The 20,111-nt window shown below is 44.7% G+C and overlaps 2 protein-coding genes and 14 non-coding genes across 16 annotated transcripts; 15 read left to right on the top strand and 1 right to left on the bottom strand.

The window, feature by feature from the left end:
• The first annotated feature begins 1,631 nt into the window (after positions 1-1,631).
• On the top strand, positions 1,632-1,739 carry LOC127310966 (small nucleolar RNA Z118/Z121/Z120). The gene has a single exon (XR_007857464.1). It is a non-coding gene; the product is annotated as a small nucleolar RNA Z118/Z121/Z120 (small nucleolar RNA).
• Positions 1,740-1,910: 171 nt separating this feature from the next.
• Positions 1,911-2,018, top strand: LOC127310957 (small nucleolar RNA Z118/Z121/Z120). The gene has a single exon (XR_007857455.1). It is a non-coding gene; the product is annotated as a small nucleolar RNA Z118/Z121/Z120 (small nucleolar RNA).
• A 121-nt stretch (positions 2,019-2,139) lies between these two features.
• LOC127310965 (small nucleolar RNA Z118/Z121/Z120) lies at positions 2,140-2,247 on the top strand. The gene has a single exon (XR_007857463.1). It is a non-coding gene; the product is annotated as a small nucleolar RNA Z118/Z121/Z120 (small nucleolar RNA).
• Positions 2,248-2,334: 87 nt separating this feature from the next.
• Positions 2,335-2,442, top strand: LOC127310953 (small nucleolar RNA Z118/Z121/Z120). The gene has a single exon (XR_007857450.1). It is a non-coding gene; the product is annotated as a small nucleolar RNA Z118/Z121/Z120 (small nucleolar RNA).
• A 100-nt stretch (positions 2,443-2,542) lies between these two features.
• Positions 2,543-2,650, top strand: LOC127310948 (small nucleolar RNA Z118/Z121/Z120). Its single transcript, XR_007857446.1, has one exon. It is a non-coding gene; the product is annotated as a small nucleolar RNA Z118/Z121/Z120 (small nucleolar RNA).
• A 138-nt stretch (positions 2,651-2,788) lies between these two features.
• LOC127310969 (small nucleolar RNA Z118/Z121/Z120) lies at positions 2,789-2,897 on the top strand. The gene has a single exon (XR_007857467.1). It is a non-coding gene; the product is annotated as a small nucleolar RNA Z118/Z121/Z120 (small nucleolar RNA).
• A 133-nt stretch (positions 2,898-3,030) lies between these two features.
• Positions 3,031-3,123, top strand: LOC127310996 (small nucleolar RNA snR60/Z15/Z230/Z193/J17). The gene has a single exon (XR_007857491.1). It is a non-coding gene; the product is annotated as a small nucleolar RNA snR60/Z15/Z230/Z193/J17 (small nucleolar RNA).
• Positions 3,124-3,177: 54 nt separating this feature from the next.
• Positions 3,178-3,285, top strand: LOC127310961 (small nucleolar RNA Z118/Z121/Z120). The gene has a single exon (XR_007857459.1). It is a non-coding gene; the product is annotated as a small nucleolar RNA Z118/Z121/Z120 (small nucleolar RNA).
• A 145-nt stretch (positions 3,286-3,430) lies between these two features.
• Positions 3,431-3,535, top strand: LOC127310967 (small nucleolar RNA Z118/Z121/Z120). The gene has a single exon (XR_007857465.1). It is a non-coding gene; the product is annotated as a small nucleolar RNA Z118/Z121/Z120 (small nucleolar RNA).
• An 801-nt stretch (positions 3,536-4,336) lies between these two features.
• LOC127310951 (small nucleolar RNA Z118/Z121/Z120) lies at positions 4,337-4,444 on the top strand. The gene has a single exon (XR_007857449.1). It is a non-coding gene; the product is annotated as a small nucleolar RNA Z118/Z121/Z120 (small nucleolar RNA).
• A 165-nt stretch (positions 4,445-4,609) lies between these two features.
• Positions 4,610-4,718, top strand: LOC127310964 (small nucleolar RNA Z118/Z121/Z120). Its single transcript, XR_007857462.1, has one exon. It is a non-coding gene; the product is annotated as a small nucleolar RNA Z118/Z121/Z120 (small nucleolar RNA).
• Positions 4,719-6,214: 1,496 nt separating this feature from the next.
• Positions 6,215-7,400, top strand: LOC127308840 (F-box/kelch-repeat protein SKIP4-like). Its single transcript, XM_071821403.1, has 2 exons — positions 6,215-6,526; positions 6,642-7,400. The coding sequence occupies exons 1-2, from the start codon at positions 6,358-6,360 to the stop codon at positions 7,238-7,240; spliced, it is 768 nt and encodes a 255-aa protein (XP_071677504.1). The 5' UTR covers positions 6,215-6,357; the 3' UTR covers positions 7,241-7,400.
• A 5,438-nt stretch (positions 7,401-12,838) lies between these two features.
• Positions 12,839-12,946, top strand: LOC127310974 (small nucleolar RNA Z118/Z121/Z120). Its single transcript, XR_007857472.1, has one exon. It is a non-coding gene; the product is annotated as a small nucleolar RNA Z118/Z121/Z120 (small nucleolar RNA).
• Positions 12,947-13,030: 84 nt separating this feature from the next.
• LOC127310972 (small nucleolar RNA Z118/Z121/Z120) lies at positions 13,031-13,143 on the top strand. The gene has a single exon (XR_007857470.1). It is a non-coding gene; the product is annotated as a small nucleolar RNA Z118/Z121/Z120 (small nucleolar RNA).
• A 592-nt stretch (positions 13,144-13,735) lies between these two features.
• On the bottom strand, positions 13,736-13,807 carry TRNAM-CAU (transfer RNA methionine (anticodon CAU)). The gene has a single exon. It is a non-coding gene; the product is annotated as a tRNA-Met (tRNA).
• Positions 13,808-15,947: 2,140 nt separating this feature from the next.
• LOC127308843 (glycerol-3-phosphate 2-O-acyltransferase 6) lies at positions 15,948-19,410 on the top strand. The gene is made up of 2 exons (XM_051339744.2): positions 15,948-16,828; positions 18,431-19,410. The coding sequence occupies exons 1-2, from the start codon at positions 16,184-16,186 to the stop codon at positions 19,313-19,315; spliced, it is 1,530 nt and encodes a 509-aa protein (XP_051195704.1). The 5' UTR covers positions 15,948-16,183; the 3' UTR covers positions 19,316-19,410.
• Positions 19,411-20,111: the final 701 nt, after the last annotated feature.

Here is a 20,111-nt window from a genome sequence, read left to right as displayed (position 1 = left end):
CCGGCTAGATTTTGGGACCAAGAATGCCTTTCGTATATCATGACCGCGCGTGTCATCATGCATAACATGATTATAGAGGATGATCGCGGGAAAGATGTGGATCATACCCACTACGACTTGATGGGGTTCCCGTGCAAGTGAGGAGGTCCGCACATAGGATTGCTCGGTTCATTGCCTCATACCATACCATTCGGTGCAACGACAAAAAGAACTCATGGAAGAATGGTGGAATTGGAATGGACAACAGTAGTTGCATACTTGTTGTATTTTGTTTGAAAACTATGTGTTATATTGTCTCAAAACTATGTTGTATTGTTGTATGTTCGATTTGTTGTATTTGGTGTGAACAATGTATTGTATTTGAATGGTTCATTTTATTTGTGAATTTTATATGATTGTTTGATCTTGTTGGATGCATAGTTGTGTGTGTTTGTTGTTTGCGGCGCGCCCACGCGCTGCAAAATAGAGCGTCCGGCGGAGGTGCTATTTTTCCACGCCAACGCGCGCTGCAAAATGGCGCACCCGGCGGGGGAAACATCGCTTCGTCGCGCGGCAAAGGTTTACAGCGCGGCGGCAGCATCGTAAACCGCGCCAAATTATAGCGCGAGCGCTATTCCGTGTTTTTTGCAGCGTTTGCGCTATTCCGCGCGGGAAAGTTGCCGCGTGGGCTACCGCGCGCGCTATAAACGCGACACACGTACGCGAACGCGCCAACCGTCTGAAGATTCCGCGTGTCGCTCCGCCTCTCTCTCTCTCCCCACCGCTATCCCTTCCGCGGCGACGCTTCGTCTCCGTCTTAGATGTCGCCGCTCCGCCTCCGGCTACTTCGGCTTTTAGGCGCGGCCAAGCCGTTCGTGCCGTGCCGTGCGCTGCATAATGGCCTGCTCGGCGGAGGAGCACTTTTTCTGCCCGAGCACGCGTCGCAAAATACCGCTTCTGACGGGGCAACTTTCACCTCAGCGCGCGGTATCTATTTACAGGGCGGTGCAACCTATGTATAGCGCCGATTTTTGCAGCGTCTGCCATATAGGGACCTGGTCAGATAATTGCATCTCCGCTGCGATATAACGGCGTCGAGACGGAGCCCCCGCCGACGCATCTCGCGCGCCTCCATAGCCGAACTGCGGCCGAACCCCGCCAGATATAGGGTTTCCCACTCTCCTCTTGGCCGTCGCCATCCGCCTCTGCTCACTCCCCAGTTAGAACCGCTTCAGATCCGATGGGCTCGCTCGTTGCCTCGTTGATCCGGTCAGATTGTGTTATCCGATCCTCTCGTTTTCGCGGGTTTCGTGCGCAGTTGAATTAGGAATCGGAGGTCTCGGGCGATGCACTTTCTTCTGCGTAGTAGGAGTCGTTAGTGTGCCTGGACCAGAGGGTAGTGTACCGTATTGTGCAGGCGGTTGCGGTTGCAACTTATGTACAATCTTGCTCAGACGTCTAGCTTGCTGTTTTCATTCTACCAGGATCCAATCTGAGACTACGTTGCTTAGCGAACTAGCAATGTTTCACTTCCAAAGAACACGACATGTTTTTGTATGCCTGATTTTGTTTCTTAGCATGCTATGCTCTGTTCATTGATTACTGGAGTTGTGCGTGTTCAATGCATTCTAAGCATGGTTTCTGTTTTGAATTGTTTGCCTTGATGAATCACAAGGACGGTATCTGAGAAAGGTTGCTCTTCTAAAAGGCCCCCTTTATTGATTACGCATCCTTAACTGATCATATTTTCTGAGCAAACATTCACAAATCTTAATGTTGGCAGCAATCCGTAAGCTGTTTGTGCTTTTCGACTGAAAAGTTGTATCTTTCAGTGGGTCGCCTCATAATGGTGTTTGTTTCATTTTTTTGAATTTAGGCAATATACTTAGCTTAGTTCATTTGTTAATTGGGGGCGCACTTGTCTGCTTGTTTGTTTGCTATGATGAATCGCAAGGACGGTATCTGAGTAAGGTGTCTCTTGAAAAAGGACTCTTATCTTGATTACTCATCCTAAACTGATCATATGTTCTGAGCAAACATGCACACATCTTAATTTTGGCAGCTGTTTCTGCTTTCAGACCAAGTGTTTATCCCTTTGTGGGTTGCTTCACACATACTTCATTTACTTCATGGCTATTAAGTTAATCGGATATGCTTGCTTATTTGCTGTGATGAATTGCAAGGACGGTATCTGAGTAAGCTAGCACTTGAAAAAGGCTGACTTCCTTGATTACACATCCTAAACTGATCATATATTCTGAGCAAACGCATGCAAAGTTATCTTGTGCTTTCAGAGCTGTCTGTTATCCTTTTTTTTTTCATGTTATCTATCTTGAAATAATGAGCTGAACTACCTGTTTGCTATGATGAATCACAAGGACAGTATCTGAGTAAGGAAGCTCTTGAAGAAGTCCTCCTTCATTGATTACACATCCTAAACTGATCATACATTCTGAGCAAACACGGCAATCCTGAAATTAGGATGAGTTAACTAGTTGTTTGTGCTTTTTGAGCAAACTGCTATCTTTTTTTTATCTATCTTAAAATTATGAGCACAACTACCTGTTTGCTGTGATGAATCACAAGGACGGTATCTGAGTAAGGGAGCTCTTGAAAAGGTCCTCCTTCATTGATTATACATCCTAAACTGATCATATATTCTGAGCAAACACATGCTTTTTTCTGAAATGAAAATCAAATCCTGTGCTCTTCATGCTTTAGAGCAGACTGCTATCTTTATCTTTCATTTATCTTCCTTGAAATTATACATCTCGAGTAAGGTAGCTTGAAATTAAGAGTGCAACCATCTTGTTTGCTCTGTTGAATCAACAAGGACAGTGTCTGAGTAAGGTAGCTCTTGTAAAGGCGCTCCTTCATTGATTATACATCCTCAACTGATCATATTTTCTGAGCAAATAAGTACGATTTTTAATGAATGGCTTCTGGGGCAATTGGCATGCTCCTGCTATTTATAAACGTATTGTCCATTTTTTAATAAGGATAAACTCGTTTCCTTCAGTAGTTTGTTTTTTTCTGGAGCAATGGATTTGTCTAGGTCGAATGATGATCACAAGTGCATAGTTCAGGTGATCAAACCATGATTACTTGAACAAAATAGTCTTTCGCTCCTATCTGACGGCCATTACCACAAATCTGCTCTGAACAAAATAGTGTTTCTGGATTTTACTTTTCAATGCTTGATTGTTGTGATGAATCTCAAGGACGGTATCTGAGAAGGGGCTCTCCTGAAAGAGTGCTCCTTCCTTGATTACGCATCCTAAACTGATCTAATATTCTGAGCAAGCAGGCATAAACAATTAAATTTACTAATATAATTTCTTTGTCTATCGTTAGCTTACAAATATTTATTGTGGGCCCTGGATCATTGATATACTGTTAACTTGTTCAAGAATGAGTAAGGAGTCTTGTTTTTCATTACTTTTTTTCTGCTTGTTTGCTATGATGAAATCATAAGGACGTTATCTGAGGAAGTTAGCTCTTGAAAGCCCTTTCATTGATTATACATCCAAAACTGATCAAATATTCTGAGCAAATGATAAAAAACACATCTAATTTTTGTACTCTCTCACTTGAAAGAACGGTACATATATTAAGCTTTTGTGTGGATGTGTTTTTCTGCAGTTTATTAATTCACATGTTATGTGTTTTTATTTACCAGCTACTGCAAGTTCTTCTGTTATGTCATCCCCTATCGTACCTGTAGCGCTTCCAGTTCTTGATGGCTCGAATTATTCTGATTGGAAAGAGAAACTTTTGCTTTCGCTTGGGTGTGCTGATTTGGATTTAGCCCTTAGGGTTGACAAACCTGCTGCTCCTACGGATGCAAGTACTGCTAATGAGATTGCCCATTCTGAAAAATGGCAGCGCTCAAATCGTCTCAGTCTGATGTTCATTAAGTCACAAATTGCAAAGAACATCAGGAGTTCTATTCCGGACTCTGAGACTACCAAAGGGTATCATACTTCAATTGAGCAGCAGTTTGTTAGCTCTGATAAAGCATTGGCAAGCACACTCATGGCTAAGCTATCTTCCTTAAAGCACTCTGGTGGTTCCATTCGTGAACATATCATGGAAATGCGAGACGTTGCATCTCAGCTCAAAGGACTTCAGTGCACTTTTTCTGATTCATTCCTTGTGCACTACATATTAAATTCTTTACCTCCTCAGTATGGGCCTTTTAAGATCTCATACAACACACATAAGGATAAATGGTCAATAAATGAACTCTTGACCATGTGTGTGCAAGAGGATGGAAGGTTATCAGCTTGGGTTGTATTTCTTGGATTTTTTCTGCTTATTGAGTTAATATCACAACAGTGTATTCATTTTTTATTCTATTTTGCTGTGATGAATCAAAAGGACGGTATCTGAGAAAGGTGTCTCTTGAGAAAGTGATCCTTCCTTGATTATACACCCTAAACTGATCAAAGATTCTGAGCAAATGTGTGTGAACAATTAATACAGCTTTTATGATTTATATTTACATTTGTCTCACTTCAAAGAACACTAGGCCTTATAGCATTCACCAGATCATCGTGTTGCTGTTAGAGTTGTTCAAACACATGCTAACTGATAATACTTGTTGAGAGTTTTTTTATTTTATTCTGCTTGTTTGCTGTGAAGAAGTCATAAGGACGGTATCTAAGAAATATGGCTCTTGAATAAGTGCTTCTTCCTTGATTATCCATCCAAAACTGATCTAATATTCTGAGCAAATGTGCCTAAACAATTGTTCCTACTCTTTTAGTAGACAAACAGTGTTCTTATCTGCTTTATTCGGTGTCAGGATCCTTCAAAGTAATTCAGTGCTGGAAGCTGTCCTGTAGGAAGATGGAATCTGCTGTATTCGAGACACCACTTATTCATGGTCTTCCTGATGAGATTGCTCTCCTTTGCTTAGCAAGAGTTCCTCGGCAGTGTCATATTGCTCTTAGATGTGTATCAAAGAGATTGTTATGCAGTGAAGAATGGCACTCTTACCGCAAGAGGAACAGCTTGGACGAGTCTTGGATATATGTGATATGTAGGGGCACAGGCTACAAATGCTATGTTCTTGCTCCAAACCCTGCAACTTGTACATTGAAAGTCATCCAAGTGATGGAACCTCCATGCTCAGCCCGGGAAGGCATTTCCATAGAGACCTTAGACAGGAGGTTATTCCTCATGGGTGGTTGTAGCTGGCTAAAGGATGCTAATGATGAAGTGTATTGCTATGATGCTTCTTCAAATTCCTGGAGCAGAGCAGCTCCCATGCCTACTGCTAGGTATTCATGCTGGCATAGTTCATTTTCTTCTGTTTACTTCATCTTCTGTTGCATATGTAGCATGGTATTCTTGTGGCTCATAGCATTCACCTGATCAATGCAAATGTATGTGCTTCTTCAAATGAAAGACTTCTTGACAGCAAACAAGCAGAATAAAATGAAAAACTCTGGTGTTGAAGGATGGCTCTTGAATAAATGCTTCTTCTTTTGGTTGTACATCCAAAACTGATCTAATGTTCTTGAGCAAACGTGCCTAAACAATGTGAATAAATAATATAGTATTATTTGTTTCTTATAAAATTGACAAGTATAATTTTGTTTTGGTCAATCATGATATATCCAAAACAGGCACTTGTTTTGAAAAGTTGTGCTCCCTCTCAGTATTGGTATTGTATTTATATTTATATGCGTTCTTAGAATATTGTGCCTTATTGTAGCTGATTATCTCTGAACAATAGGTTATTTTGTGCTTAGTTGCTTGTCTTTGTTCTCCTATATTCTTGCACTAGTATAATGTTCATTATTTTTTATGCTTTTGTTTTACAATCTCACTATGCAATAGTGGCATGTTTTAATCTATCCTTCCATTTTACTCAAATCATTTTATCTTTAGTTATGTGAGTAATAATGGTTATGTTTTGTACCACAATTTTAGTATTAGTATCTCTTTTAGTAGACCAGAATTGATGTTCTATGTTTTGTACCACAATGTTCCTATCATTATATCTTTAAGTAGACCAGCAGTGTTCTCATCTGCTTTATTCTTTGTCAGGATCCTACAAAGTAGTGCATCCCTGGAAGCTGACCTGTAGGAAGATGGAATCTGCTGTCCTTGAGACCCCGACTTTTACATGTTCTTCCTGATGAGATTGCCCTTCTTTGCTTACCAAGGGTTCCTCGGCAGTGTCATAATGCTCTCAGATGTGTCTCAAGGAGATGGAAAGCATTGTTATGCAGTGAAGAGTGGCACTCGTACCGCAAGCGGAACAATTTGGACGAGTCTTGGATATATGTGATATGTAGGGGTACTGGCTGCAAGTGCTATGTTCTTGCTCCTGATCCTGCAACTCGTACCTTGAAAGTCATCCGAGTCATGGAACCTCCATGCTCAGCGCGTGAAGGCATTTCCATAGAGGCCTTGGACAGGAGGTTATTCCTGTTGGGTGGTTGTAGCTGGCTAAAGGATGCTAATGATGAAGTGTATTGTTATGATGCTTCTTCAAATTCCTGGAGCAAAGCAGCTCCCATGCCTACTGCTAGGTATTTGTACTGGCATAGTTCTTCAGTGTATTTTATTTTTTGTTCCATATGTAGCGTGCTATTCCTGTGGGTATAGGATGGACCACTCACATGCACACTGCTTCAATGGTTTCAAGTGTTATTTTGTATCAGCAGCTCTGAAAGACAAGCTCTATGTTACTGGTGGATTAGATTTGACGGACAAGTCACCTAATTCCTGGGACATTTATGACAAAGCCACAGACTCCTGGTTTGCGCACAAGAATCCAATGCTCACCCCTGACATAGTCAAGTGTGTGGCCTTGGGCGGTGAGCTGGTGACCATCCACAAGGCTGCCTGGAACAGGATGTACTTCGCTGGGATATACAACCCTGTTGCCCAGACCTGGAGGGGCATGGCGAATGAGATTGCCTTGTGCTGGTCTGGCCCGACTGTTGTTCTGGATGATGGTACCCTCTACATGCTCGACCAGTCCCTGGGCACGAAGCTGATGATGTGGCTGAACGAGACCAATGAGTGGGTGATGCTAGGCAGGCTGTCGGACAGGCTCACGCGCTCCCCATGTGATCTTGTGGCCATCGGTAGGAAGATCTATGTGATTGGCAGGGGGCTGAGCACAGTGACGGTCGATGTCGACACGGCGGCCAGGGTTGATGGTTTCCTGGTGTCGACGTCAACTGGCCCGCTGATGGAGCATGACTTCCCACTGGAGAGATGTAGGGTCATCACCATCTGATAGACAGACAGTGTAATTAGCTTTGCCTGCTTGTTAACATGAAATAAAAATGATCTTCTGAATAAATTTGCTCCATATGGTCTGTAACACTGGATGTATACTGACTACTCATTTGAGAAGGCTGTATATCGATTCAAACTGTAACAATATGAGTTTCCAAGTGTGCAATGTTGCCCATGTGAGGTTTCTGGTTGTGCTTTGTGAATGTCACCATGTTCCATTCTCACTGAAAATGAAGCGGATGTAACCATGATAGTGCAATAACTTGTTCCATTCTCTGCAAGTAATTAAATTTATAATTTACAAATGCGAGAGTAATATCATCATCATTCAGCAATAACTTTATAATAAAGAAAAACAGATGTATCATAGAACTACTTCAGCGCCAGGGTTGCACCTGTTTGGTAGCATACAACATACAACATCTGTGATGTACAACCTGAGCAATCGACATTCTTCGTTCATCTTTGAAATCGATCAGGGCAAACATGCGAGTTTGCTCTGGCCACTCGATCGCAAACATGTGGCCAGGTCACTTGCATCGCAGCAACGAATATAGGGCTGCCTGGTGTCACTCTGTCCTTTTAAATTACCCGACTCCAACATTATTATTATAGAGATCGGCTTTTTTTTGACTGGCTATATCATATGTTGAGTTGGTTTTCAATTTCACGCCGCTCTGAGAAATTTTAAGTTCGGTTTTAAATTTTTGCCGACTCCTAAAATATATCATTGCAGTCGGTTTTTCTCTAAAGTCATAAGTTTTTACTAAACCGACTCAGGGATGCCTTTTAGAGTCGGCTCATTTTTTCTTCTTCTAAAACCAACACTACCGATCGACAATAATACTAGAACTTATACTAGTGCATGTACAAAATAATCTTAACGCGGATGGGACGGCGGCTGGGTCATCCCCTCGACGGCGGCGGCGGTAGACCACCTCCATCCCGTGTGATGGCGGGGCGGCGGCGGTCGGAGGAAGAAGGGGCGGCGGTGGCCAGAGTGCTGCGGCCTCCCCTACCTCCCGTCGGTGGCACACCGGTGGTGGCTGGTGGTGGGATGGTTTGCGCCATCCCCTCCGCTTCTCGCCTGTGCGGGGTGGTGACCTTGGGTTTCTCCCGCGGTTCGAGGACGCCCGGGGCAGCAACCTCGGGTTCGATGGAGGAGGAGGCCTTCTTCTTCGTCGGAGGTGGTCGGCCAGGCTGGTAATCCTGTGTGGGGGATCATGGGATCTCACACAGGTTTCCGGCGATGCTGATCTAGTCCGGGGTGTCATGGCGACCGGTGAAAACTGAGCCTCGACCTCGGTCTTGGTGGATGATGGCGGCGTCGGTCGACATCGTTACCTTGTCGAAGGCGTCATCTTTGGCCGTCTTGGCACTACACTCGGCTAGATGGGGATGCGCGGCTGCCGGTGAAAACCGTGTTCCGACCTCGGTTGGCGGACGATGGCGACGTCTCGCGCCGCAACCTTCTTGAAGGCATCGTCGACGCAGTCTGCGGTTTCTCACTCGTGCTACTCCGGGGGAAACCCTAGGTCCAGGTCTCCCGGATCGGACGATGGTGGCGCGTCCTGCGTCGTTCTACCTCTTGGGGCATCGTTTTTGGAGCAGCTGCTGAATGTTGGCGGACTTCGGTGGAGTGGTTTTCATCTACCACATTGTTGACGCTGAGTCTCAGTGGCATGGGGCTGCAGGATATCAACGACGACAGATGCGGGATGATGTATACGTGTAGGAGAGTGGAGCCGTCTGGCGTCATGGTGGCATCGACGGTAGGTCTTGCAAGGTTAATGCGTTGATCTCTCTTGAAGATGGAGTCGAGGAAGACGGAGGGAGCAACTCCTGTGGCGTGTGCGTTGGCGTGCGCTCTGGATGTGTTTCTCGCCTGCTATTGGGCGGTCTGCGAAGGCATTTAGTTTTGGATGATTTGAGTTGGTGTATTGTCACCCTCTTCATCCCACTGTAGGTATAGTAAGGTTGCTTCGAGTTTGATCTTTTGTATTTTTTCTTGTAAGGTTTCGGGAATAATCTAATAAAAAAAGCCGCGTGCATCCTTTGGATGCAGAAGCTGGGGCGATATTTTCCCATTTCGAAAAAAAACAAAATAATCTTATATTTCAGACATGACAACAAGTTCTTCATGATTGCAATCTTCAGTTTAGTGGACACTCCTGTTCAGTACGTTCGGTTGCACTACAGCATTACTCCATGTGGGGTTGCTCTGTGTGCGATCCACAATTTGCTCATGCTTACAGACATGCATGAGGTGGAATTTAGAAATCTACACACTTATACACGGGGCTAAACTATTTGCAGAAGCTTCGTTCTCAGAATGAAGATGTAGAGGCTAACATCCTGAAGTCTCTCATGCTCACATTTGAGGGAACTGAAAAAAAAAGTAGTTCCTGTCTTGCATGCCACATTGTTCCGTGTACACGAACCCAAGGCCGTAAATTTCTATTGGTCTATGGAAGTACAAAACCAATACTACAACAATCTATTTATATACAGCTATTCGAAACATTTATAGTTGTTAGAAAAAGTCCCTTAGATTCTAGATAAAGCAATAATAATCCATTTATAACTGGTAGCTGCAACCAGCTAGACATTCTTGAATACATGGTCCACATTCACTTTCATTAGTGAAGTTAGGAACTAAGGGCATCTCCAACGCCGCGATCCAAACGGACGCGTTGGGCCATCCGTTTTGGACCGTTTGGGTGGCCGAGCGTGCAGCGTCCCGTGTCCGCGTGTCTGTTTGCATCGCATGCTGCGTCCAACGCAGCGGCCACCCATTTGCCCATTTGGCCTATTTCTTTGGGAAATAAGCCATTTGGCCACACATACTTACAAATAATATCTAAAACAATAGAATAATATCTAAACAATATAGATAATATTAAATAGTATAAAATAATATCAAATAAAATGTAGCATGATCAAGAAACGAAATGTGCCATAGTTTAAACAAATATAAAAATTACAAATTGAGATTGTCAACTCAATTTTTGCGCTCTAGGATCTTCTTCTTCCTCTTCTCGAACCAAGCTCTCTTCGCCTCATTCATGGTGGTCAAGTCGGCGTTCATGATCATGTTATCCTCGGCTTGCCGTTTCAGCTCAACTTCCTTCTCCTTCAACTCCACCTCTTTGGCCCTTGCCATTGCTATGAGCTCCAATTCTTTCTCTTTGAGCTTAATTTCCCTAGCCTTCATCTTTGCCATCACCTCTTCAATCTCAAGCTTCCTCTTTTGGACATCGAAGTAGTTCTTCCTGTCCTCTTCCTTCTCCCGGCGCCTCCTCTCATCCCTCTTGTCCGTGGACACCTCTTTCTCAGCGTACATCTCCTTCAAGGTGTCGAACAATTGCATGGCTGAAGCATCACGCTTCATGTTGGCCTTGGTTGACTTGTGGCCTCGTGGACGGCTTGCACGAGAAGCGGAGCTGCCACAAGGCTGGCCACAATCAAGGTCAATGACCGTGGGATCTTTGGCGGTCTTGTTGTCAGTCAAGGTCGCCATGTACCCCTCGTACTCCTCCTGAAACTTGGGGGTGCCATGGAGTTCCTTCCAACAATGAGGGAAGCCAAAGGTCTTTCCTTCATTGTTATTTTTGAAGAAATCCAAAGCTTGCCACACCTAGAGCAAAGCGAGAAAACAATGACTACCAACTCCAGGAAAAACTTGTATCGATCCGTGGAGCATCCCAAGCACAAAGATCTTCACAAATGTTTCATGGATGCAACGTTGCAGCTCTTTGTCACGTGCAGGACTTGGAATCTTCATCCAGCTTGAAGGAGCTCACCGCTGTACTTGACTCCTAATCTCAGCGGTTTCCCCCAGCCACTTCAGCGCTACAGGAAGAGATGTTTGGGCTGCTTCTCGCAGCCAATTTGGTGTACCACCTTCAGTTCCAACATGTTACCTTCTACAGGCAGCAGCGATTCGTAACATAATTGAAGACCAGGTCATTGGCAGATTAGGCCACAACTTGCTACTCTCTTCTTCACTTGCCCTTCCTTCGACGGACGGAAAATCTTTCACGTTCCCAGGTGTATGAACTTCGAAGCTCACTTCCAAGCAAAACTTACACTACTAGGATTCAGGACAAGACTTTCTCTATCAGATGCATTTCTAGCACACATGAAAATGCAACTTGCTCTTTCAGACATGTAATTAATCTTGGACTTCAGTGATGCTTTATGAGAAGTCTATATGTTAAAAAAGGAATATAGGAGAGGAAACTCCTACAATGATTTTTTAATAATAAGAACTGAATCAAAATTCATGTGGATTTGTGCACTTTCCTAACCAAATGAGTCAGGCTCACTTCTTATATATTAAAGAACTTACTCCGCAACCTGATAAATACACACAAAAAATAACGTTCCCATAAAATCTAACGCTGCAAGTGTGTGGGATACATAAAATAAAAAATTAAATTATTAATTTATGCATAGATACCGGGTTATGTTTGTATAAATTTAAAAATTATGACAGCAAACTATAATGTTGAAAGTCTAACCATGCAAATGCGCGGACCACCCTCTGTAAGATGGACCCTTCACATATTTTTGACATCTTCATCACAAGTTGTTTCTATTCGTAATAGATTATATTTCTTATATATATATATATATTAAAAAAATATTGTACTGATGTCAGTTTATTGCACCTTCCATTTCTTGTTATAGGGAATATTATATAGTTTCCAAAAAAAACAAAGTTTACTTTCGTGACTAAGTTTGGCAGAAAAAAGTATCAACATCTAGCATAAATTAAGCAAAATATAAATAAATATTTTAAAATGATATATGTGGCAACGTGCAAAAGCACGTGCTACTAGTATGTATAGCCCACTCCGAAGGTTCATCATTGAGAACAGTTTACGTAGACAGAGTGTGTGTTACGTGGCATATATATGGAGCGAGCCAGAGCCCAGAGGGATTCATTGGGGTTTTAAAGCCGCCGCCGCATCTCACCTCCATGGCCAAACCCAAACCCGACGCCACAGCCCCCTCGGCCCTCCCTGCGGCCGATCCCCGCCCCTGCTTCTTCTCACTCCCCAAATAGAACCACTTCAGATCCGATGGGAACGCACCTTCACAAGGTGCGATTGATTTCCCCTCCGATGGTGTCGTATTGCACGCTCGTGGTTGTGGCCTCGTTGATCCGATTAGAATGTGTTCTCCTAGCTTGGTTAGACGGATTCGCCCGCGGTGGGTGCGGATTTAGGCATGTGAGGTGTCAGGCAATGTAGTGTGCTTTGCTTAGCTTCAATCGTTCGTCTGCTCCGAAGGAGTAGTACGTGAAAATCTCGTGAACGTGGATGTGATTCGTACAGCATAGCTACCTTTTTGTAGCCTCCAGTTGTTGCTTTGATGTTTAGTAGATCTTTACAGTATGCACCGATCATCACCCAGGGACTGTATATCAGCGATGGCTCTAACCCTTGCGTGATTATACCAATCTGTGAATAGTATCTGAGCCAACACACATTTTTTGAATAACTCGTTTTTTGGGATAATGTGGAAACCATCTGAGAAACTGTGTTCATTCGCGACTTGGCAGTCACACATCTAAGTATGGCTGTTATTTTTCTTACTGTGATGAATCACAAGGACGGTTTCTAAGTAAGATTTCTCTTGAAAAGGGCCTTCTTCATTGATGATACATCCTAAACTGATCATAATTTCTGAGAAAACATATGCTATATTAATTTGACAGAGATTGACAAGCTGTTCTTGCTTTCTGTTTAAAAGTTTTCCTTCAGTGGGTTGTTTTCTTGACTGTTTGCTGTGATGAATCACAAGGACGGTATCTGAGTAGGGTGGCTCTTAAAGAGGCCTCCTTCCTTGATTACACAATCCTAAACTGATCATATATTCCGAGCTGAGCTAACATGTGTAATTCTGAAATGAAAAGCAATTCATGGGTACCCATGCTTTTAGAACACACTGCTATCTTTTTTTGTCATGTTATTACCATTGAAATAGTTAGTGCAAGAACGTATACTAAAAACCTCAGATGGATCACAGAACTAGTTCAGCGCCAGCTGCAGGTGTTGCACCAGCTTGGTATCCATGACTTTAACATCTGGAACGCTGTCACTGATCCTGTTAATTCGTCTTACCGACACAGAATGCAGTTGTTTTCCCATAGCTGATGCCAACATCCTTGTATACCACCTCAGAATGATCCTACCACTCCAGTTTACTTTCAGAAAAATAAATCGCAAATACTTCATTCTGCCTTCTTTGAAATCGACCAGGGCAGACATGTCAGTCTGCTCGAGTCGCTCTCGCAAAAAATCAAAAATAGTTTGTTGAGTTTGCAGAGAAGGATGGAAGTTAATCCTCATCGGCCGGAACAAAGTTTGGACGGCGCCGTACAGTGCAGAGTTCCCAGAATCTCATCTGGCAGGGACGGCGCTAGATAATTTGGAGGAAACCAACCAAATATTTTGAAACAAAAAAGAAGAATAAAGGATAAAATTATCAGAGCCAGGTTTCGATCCTGGGACCTGTGGGTTATGGGCCCACCACGCTTCCGCTGCGCCACTCTGATCTTGTTGTAAAATGTGAGGCAAAACTATTTATATTGAATGACTCAGCAGGTCACCATCAACCTTGTTGTTTTCTCGTCGGGTGCGTGGTCGCCCAACAAGTTAAGGATGACAACCTCTATCAGGAAATGACGGAGCATACAAGGAGAAAGAGAAAAAAGGAAACCCGCAGCAACTCGTGCAGCAAAAGCCTGATTAAACCTGGCCTCGACCACAACCAATGGCCTGTTTCCGATAATTCATCATGTTCTATGTTGTAGTTCTAGTACGTGGGGCCGAGTTGTCAAACTTCCTTGCATTTGCTAATTTGGCAAATAATTCACTTGGCACTTGAATTGTGAGTTTTCAAATTAAAGTGATCCAAGAGGCTTTTGTTGAAGAAGGCACTTCTTAAAACCATGCCATTTTACATTGCTAGCTAATGTAACAAATCAACGGTCGAAAGCTTGTAGCTTAATTCTTCACATCAAGTGCCACCTACACACACATCTCGTTGTCAATGTTTCATATCGAGGTGCAACGTGCAATCCTAGTTGTCGCCCTCCTGTCTTGCCAAGGGATTGCCACCGCCACCTTTTCCGCCACCTCAATCGGTGCGGGGGCATAGGGAGGCTTCAATATACCGAGAGACCCATAGTTTGCCTCATTGGAGGCATAGTAGGTAGATTAAGGGTTTATTTACAAGTTCGTTTTGATCTCTTGTTGTCGATGGTGAGAGGCGATGGCGTCATCATCAACATGAAATAAGTCAGCAACATGTGTGAGATGGAGGAAATGAGAAAATTCCCGAAGATTAGATTATACTCCCCTCTTCACGCATCAACAGAGGAGTACTTTCTTTTCTTTTATGTAAGGATTTTTTCTGCTTGTTCGATTTTTTTTTCTTTGCATCGAGACACATTGGTCGTGTTCTTTCACGCCCCTCTTCACGCAAATGCAGGCGTTGTTAGGACTCCATAAAAATGCTTTTCTCATGTGTCCATCTCGATACTCCTCCGAATCCGAATCCTAGTCCGAACCTGCAACGGAAGAAAGGAATTACAGTATCCTGAAATCTTATGGGCGGGTGTGTGCCAGACGGATGTCCTGGGCACATGCACTAGGCGACAGGAGGTTGCGGTCCGGCTGGTAGGCTAGCTCATGTCAGCTTTCGTTTTTTAAAAAACTATAACTTTTGAACCGTGCGGTGAAATTATAATTCGTTTTCACTTCTAAAATCCCCACGACGAGAGCTTCGAAACTAGACCACATTTTCATATGTTTCGACGAATTTTTTTTCAAGCAACTTTGATACGCAACAGAGCAATTTTATTATGCAGCAAAACAACTTTAGTGTGCGACATAGCAACTTTGGTGTGCAACGAACATATACACTTTTTGGTACACGAAGGCACAACTTTTGTGCCCGAAAATAATTTTGGTGTCCATTGAAGAAATTTCAATGCGTGACGAAGCAAATTAAGTGCCCTGCACAACAACATTGGTGCCTGGCGACACAATTCTCGAACCGAGCAACTTTGGTGCCTGACCGAGCAAATTTAGTTTCCTGTAGAGCAACTTTGGTACTCGACAGAGCAAATTTGATTTGTGATGGCCCAACTTTGGGGTCCAGCGAAGCAACTTTAGTACCCACCGAATAAATTTTGATGGATGGCTGAGCAACTTTGGCGTCTAGCGATGCAACTTTCGTTGTGAATGTAGATTTACGTTGTGCAGTAAAGTTGCTTCGCCCCACACTAAAGTTGCATAATCTTGCATTATAATTGCTTTGTCGCATGTAAAAGTTGCTTTAAAAAAACTACATCAAAATACATAGAAATGAGATCTAGTTTTGAAGAGCTCGTCGCAAGAAATTCAAAAGTGAAAGCGGATCCTAATTTCGACATCTGGTGTAAAAGTTATATGATTTTAAGCATTTGAAAAGAAAAATTAATGTGCATGATGTCATTGTAGTGCATGTGCTACAATCACTGAATATCTAGGTATAAATGGTATGTGTTCACACTGACAAAGGTAGCATGTTCCTTTTTTAGTCGCCCGCTCAGATGCACTAATAGGCATGCGGCCGCCCGCTAGACTAATCCTTACAGTATTAGTTAGTATTAGTTCGTGATGGATTCCCAGCGCAATCTGTACTCCGGCTCCGAGTTCAATTGTAGGAGGGGTGTTGGTATAAACAGAGGAGTCCCGGCACTCTGCTTTCCAGCAAACAAGAACGAGTCTTTGCCATCGCCGTCGCCATCATCAATGCCGGCCGCCGCCGCGACAGCACCGCTGGGACGCTGAGCCAACGCAACCACCAACTGGCCGACCCTACGCGCACCCATACCACCAGTCAATCACGAACCTCCCGTGCCGGTTCCCCTAACCATCAACCCATGGCGCCGCCCAGTCCTCCCACGACGCCATCACCGGCGAGGTTCCCGCCGCTGTCGTCTTACGACCCGTCGGCGCGCGAGCGGCGCACGGCGGCGTCGGACCTGGACGGGACGCTGCTCGCCTCCTCCTCGGCGTTCCCCTACTACTTCCTCGTCGCCCTCGAGGCGGGAAGCTACCTGCGCGCCCTGGCGCTCCTGCTCCTCGCCCCGCTCATCCTGCTCCTCTACACCGCCGTCTCCGAGCCCGCCGCCATCGCGCTCCTCGTCTTCGCCACCTTCGCGGGCCTCCGCGTGGACGACGTGGAGGCCGTGGCCAGGGGCGTCCTCCCGCGGCACTACGCTGCCGGCGTGCGCGCCGACGCGTGGGAGGTGTTCAGGGGGTGCGGCGCCGGGAGGCGGGTCGTGGTCACCGCGTCCCCGGCGGTCATGGTTGGCCCGTTCGTGAGGGAGTTCTTGGGTGCCGAGGTGGCTGGCACGGAGCTGCGGACGTTCGCCGGCGGGAGGCGGTTTACAGGGGTGATCGAGAGCATGCTCGTTGGGGAGCGGAAGAGGGAGGTCGTGCAGAGGATGTTCGCCGGCGGCGACTTGCCGGACGTCGGGCTCGGCGACCGCGAGAGCGACCACGACTTCATGGCCATCTGCAAGGTATATTCTTTTTCGATTCAGTTCATCCATTGTGAGTTTCTTCGATCAATTTCTGTGAATTTCTGCCGATTATTCTTTGAGTGCCCATGGGTCATGCCATGATTGCTCTTCTTCCTATTTTTTGGTAGCTGGAGTTGCACGAATTTTGTGTGGTTCCTATCCTAGCTTTTTCAGAGCACCTTTCCTGTTTCCTCTCTCTTGTCACGATCGAACAAGAAGGTTCCCTCTAGTTTGTTCCTGTCTGGATTCAGGTTCATATGTAACCCCATGTACTAACTACTAGATTATTTACTTGGCCTAATTTCTTCCAATTTGGTACCAATCAAATCAGACGATATTCCTCACTGTTGTTTGCATGTCCTCTTGTACATTGGGTTTGCTTTTCTTAGAGTGATAGTTTCTTAAATCTCGGTCACCCGCAAAAAAACGCAATTACACTCTTTTGCTAGCAAAGTGTAACCGGAGGGAGTTAAACTTTTCTCCCAACTGTAGGTGCAATTTTCTCACCTGACAAGTTAAGAAAATCTCATCCGAGATATACTTAAACCTTTTTTTTCTTGAGATGGACACTTTACTGTTTATCTTTCGTTAAATACGCACGTTTACTTCAGATTAATTATGTAGACCGAGTAGGATCGATCATTTGGCAGTACTATTTCTTCTAATTTGGCAGTACAAATCAAATCATATCTTCCTCACTGTTGTTGCCCTGTTGTTTTGGACAATGACAGTTAACTTTTCTTCTTTTTTGAGATGGTTCCTTCTAGTTTATTCCTGCCTGTAAAAGTTTTCAGCTGACAATGGATTCAGGTTTAGATGTGCCCTTTTACCAGCTACTAAGTGAATCTACAAATTATTTACCTGGCCTATTTTTCCTCACTGCTGTTGCTATTCCAATTGGCTGGTTCATGTCGAAACTCTGAGTGATCCATGACTTTCAATGACTATGTAACTGAGGTTCTCTAATAATAATTTTAATAAAAGGCTGTATGCATCAATTGATGCAGAGGTTGGGGATATCCCCTTTTCGAAAAAATGTCGTTTTGGACATATATATGCTCTTTGTCGGGAAAAAAATGTCGTTTTGGACATTGACAGTTTGCTTTTTTTTTTTGTTTTCTTGAGATATACATTTTATTGATGAACTTTCGTTAAGTATGCACTGTTTGCTTAAGCTACACTATTACCAGTTGATTGTTCTTTCATATGTGTTGGTGCCAAGATTATTTACAGCTACCATTGGCTAGGAAGGAGGAACAAGGTTCCTTCTAGTTTTTACCTGCCTCTAAAAGTTTTCAGCTGACAGTGGATTCAGGTTTAGATGTACCCATGTACTAGCTACTAACTGAATTTGCAATACTGACTTGGCCTAATTTCTTCCAATGTAGTGCCATTCAAATCATATCTTTCTCACTGCTGTTGCATGTAGTTTTGGACATTGATAGTTTACTTTTCTTTTCTTTTTTTGAGACGGAAATTTTACTGTGGAATGGTCGTAAGTACGTACTCCAGTCATCTTTGCTTCAGATTAACATAATTTACTCATCTTGGCACCAAGATTACCGATTCCTTATTTTAATATTTCCCGCGCTATGTTTGCAGGAAGCTTACATGGTGCCCACCAACAAACGCGCGCCACGCGCCACCCCCGACGCCCTGCTCTCCCGCGTCATCTTCCATGATGGCCGCCTTGTCCGTCGGCCGGACCCGAAGCACGCGCTCTTCGCCCTCGCTTACCTCCCGGTCGGCTTCGCCCTCGCCCTCCTCCGCGTATTGATCAGTCACCACGTTCCACGGAGCCTCGTTCGCCACGCCTACCGCCTGACCGGTATCCGCCTCACTGTCCGTGGCACGCCACCGCCGCCACCAAGCCGTGGAACGCCGGGATCCCTCCTCGTCTGCAACCACCGCACCGCCGTCGACCCCATCTTCGTCTCCATCGCACTGGGGCGGCAGGTGACGTGTGTGACCTACAGCGTGAGTCGGCTGTCGATGGCCACCTCGCCGGTCCCGATGGTGGCGCTGATGGGGGACCGCAAGGTTGACAAGGCACGCATCACAGCACTACTGGAATCCGGGCGCGATGTGGTGGTGTGTCCGGAGGGGACAACGTGCCGGGAGCCATGCCTGCTGCGGTTCTCGGCGCTGTTCGCGGAGCTGACGGACCGGGTCGTGCCGGTGGCCGTGGAGGCGGTGCAGAGCACGTACTACGGGTCGACGGCGAGGGGGTGGACGTCCATGGACCCGTGCTTCTTCTACATGAACCCGCGGCCCGGGTACCGGGTGACGTTCCTGCCGGCGCTGCGGGCCGAAGAGACGTGCGGCGGCGGCGCGAGGAGCGTCGTCGAGGTGGCCAGCCACGTGCAGGCGGTGATCGCCAAGGAGCTCGGGTACAAGTGCACGGGGTTTACCATGAAGGACAAGTACATGAAGCTCGCCGGCAGCGTCGCGGATGAGTGTGACCCGAATGGCAAGAAGCTTGCCTGAATTGTGGAATTGTATATATAGACCATGCATGATATTCAGTCAGACTGTCTAGTGCTTCCCATATAGTTTTTTGCAAAACATTTTTTCTCTCTCCATTTAAGCTCATAGCGGACACTTGGTGCACATGGCCACTAGATCTCTTTTTACAAAAAAAGAAAACCATATTTCCAGGTTTTCAAAAAATCCTTAAAATAAATCACGATGTGGCCAGTAAATTATTATCTCACAAAAGTGTAAACTATCGACTGCGAGTAATGTGTATTTTAGATTACACAAAAATAACAATATTATGGATCTGAGTACATTGATTTTAAAACTCCAAAATATTCGGAATTTGATATTTTTATGTAGCTCAAAATACGAAAACATTTCAAATTGATATTTTGCAAGAATGTGGGATACATTATTAGCTATTTTTAGAATTTTGCTTAAACACTACAAATATAATTTCTGATTTTCTAATACAGACGGAGAAGTTGACCAAAGGAAGAGGCCTCCCTGGCTATCTCTAGCACTATCATGTTGGAGATTTGTGCAAAAATCCTTAGTCAAAGGCTTAAATGCTTTTGTAATTAAGACCCCCACGTAACTCATAATTGCTTCACAGTCTAACCCCTTGAGGGGATAACCCTAGCCTCGTAACCCCATCAACCCTAATCCCCACCTCGTCCCGCGCCCACGCGGCTGCCTCGTCACCTCATTTTCCCCTCCTCCTTAGACATTGGCGTCGGTAGGGGAGGTGTCACTCCTTCAGGTCCTATCGCTGCACCACATTTGACTCCAACATCGTCTCCAT

The sequence above is a fragment of the Lolium perenne genome, chromosome 6, assembly GCF_019359855.2.
Source record: "Lolium perenne isolate Kyuss_39 chromosome 6, Kyuss_2.0, whole genome shotgun sequence".
NCBI lineage: Eukaryota > Viridiplantae > Streptophyta > Magnoliopsida > Poales > Poaceae > Lolium > Lolium perenne.
The sequence above is the reverse complement of the archived record's forward strand: the minus strand, read 5'-3'. Positions and strand labels throughout refer to the sequence as shown.

Coding starts and splice junctions, on each gene's coding strand:
- LOC127308840 (XM_071821403.1), top strand. CDS start 6,358: ATGGAACCTCCATGCTCAGCGCGTGAAGGCATTTCCATAGAGGCCTTG. Junction 6,527..6,641: donor TCCCATGCCTACTGCTAGGT/ATTTGTACTGGC, acceptor ATGGTTTCAAGT/GTTATTTTGTATCAGCAGCT.
- LOC127308843 (XM_051339744.2), top strand. CDS start 16,184: ATGGCGCCGCCCAGTCCTCCCACGACGCCATCACCGGCGAGGTTCCCG. Junction 16,829..18,430: donor ACTTCATGGCCATCTGCAAG/GTATATTCTTTT, acceptor CTATGTTTGCAG/GAAGCTTACATGGTGCCCAC.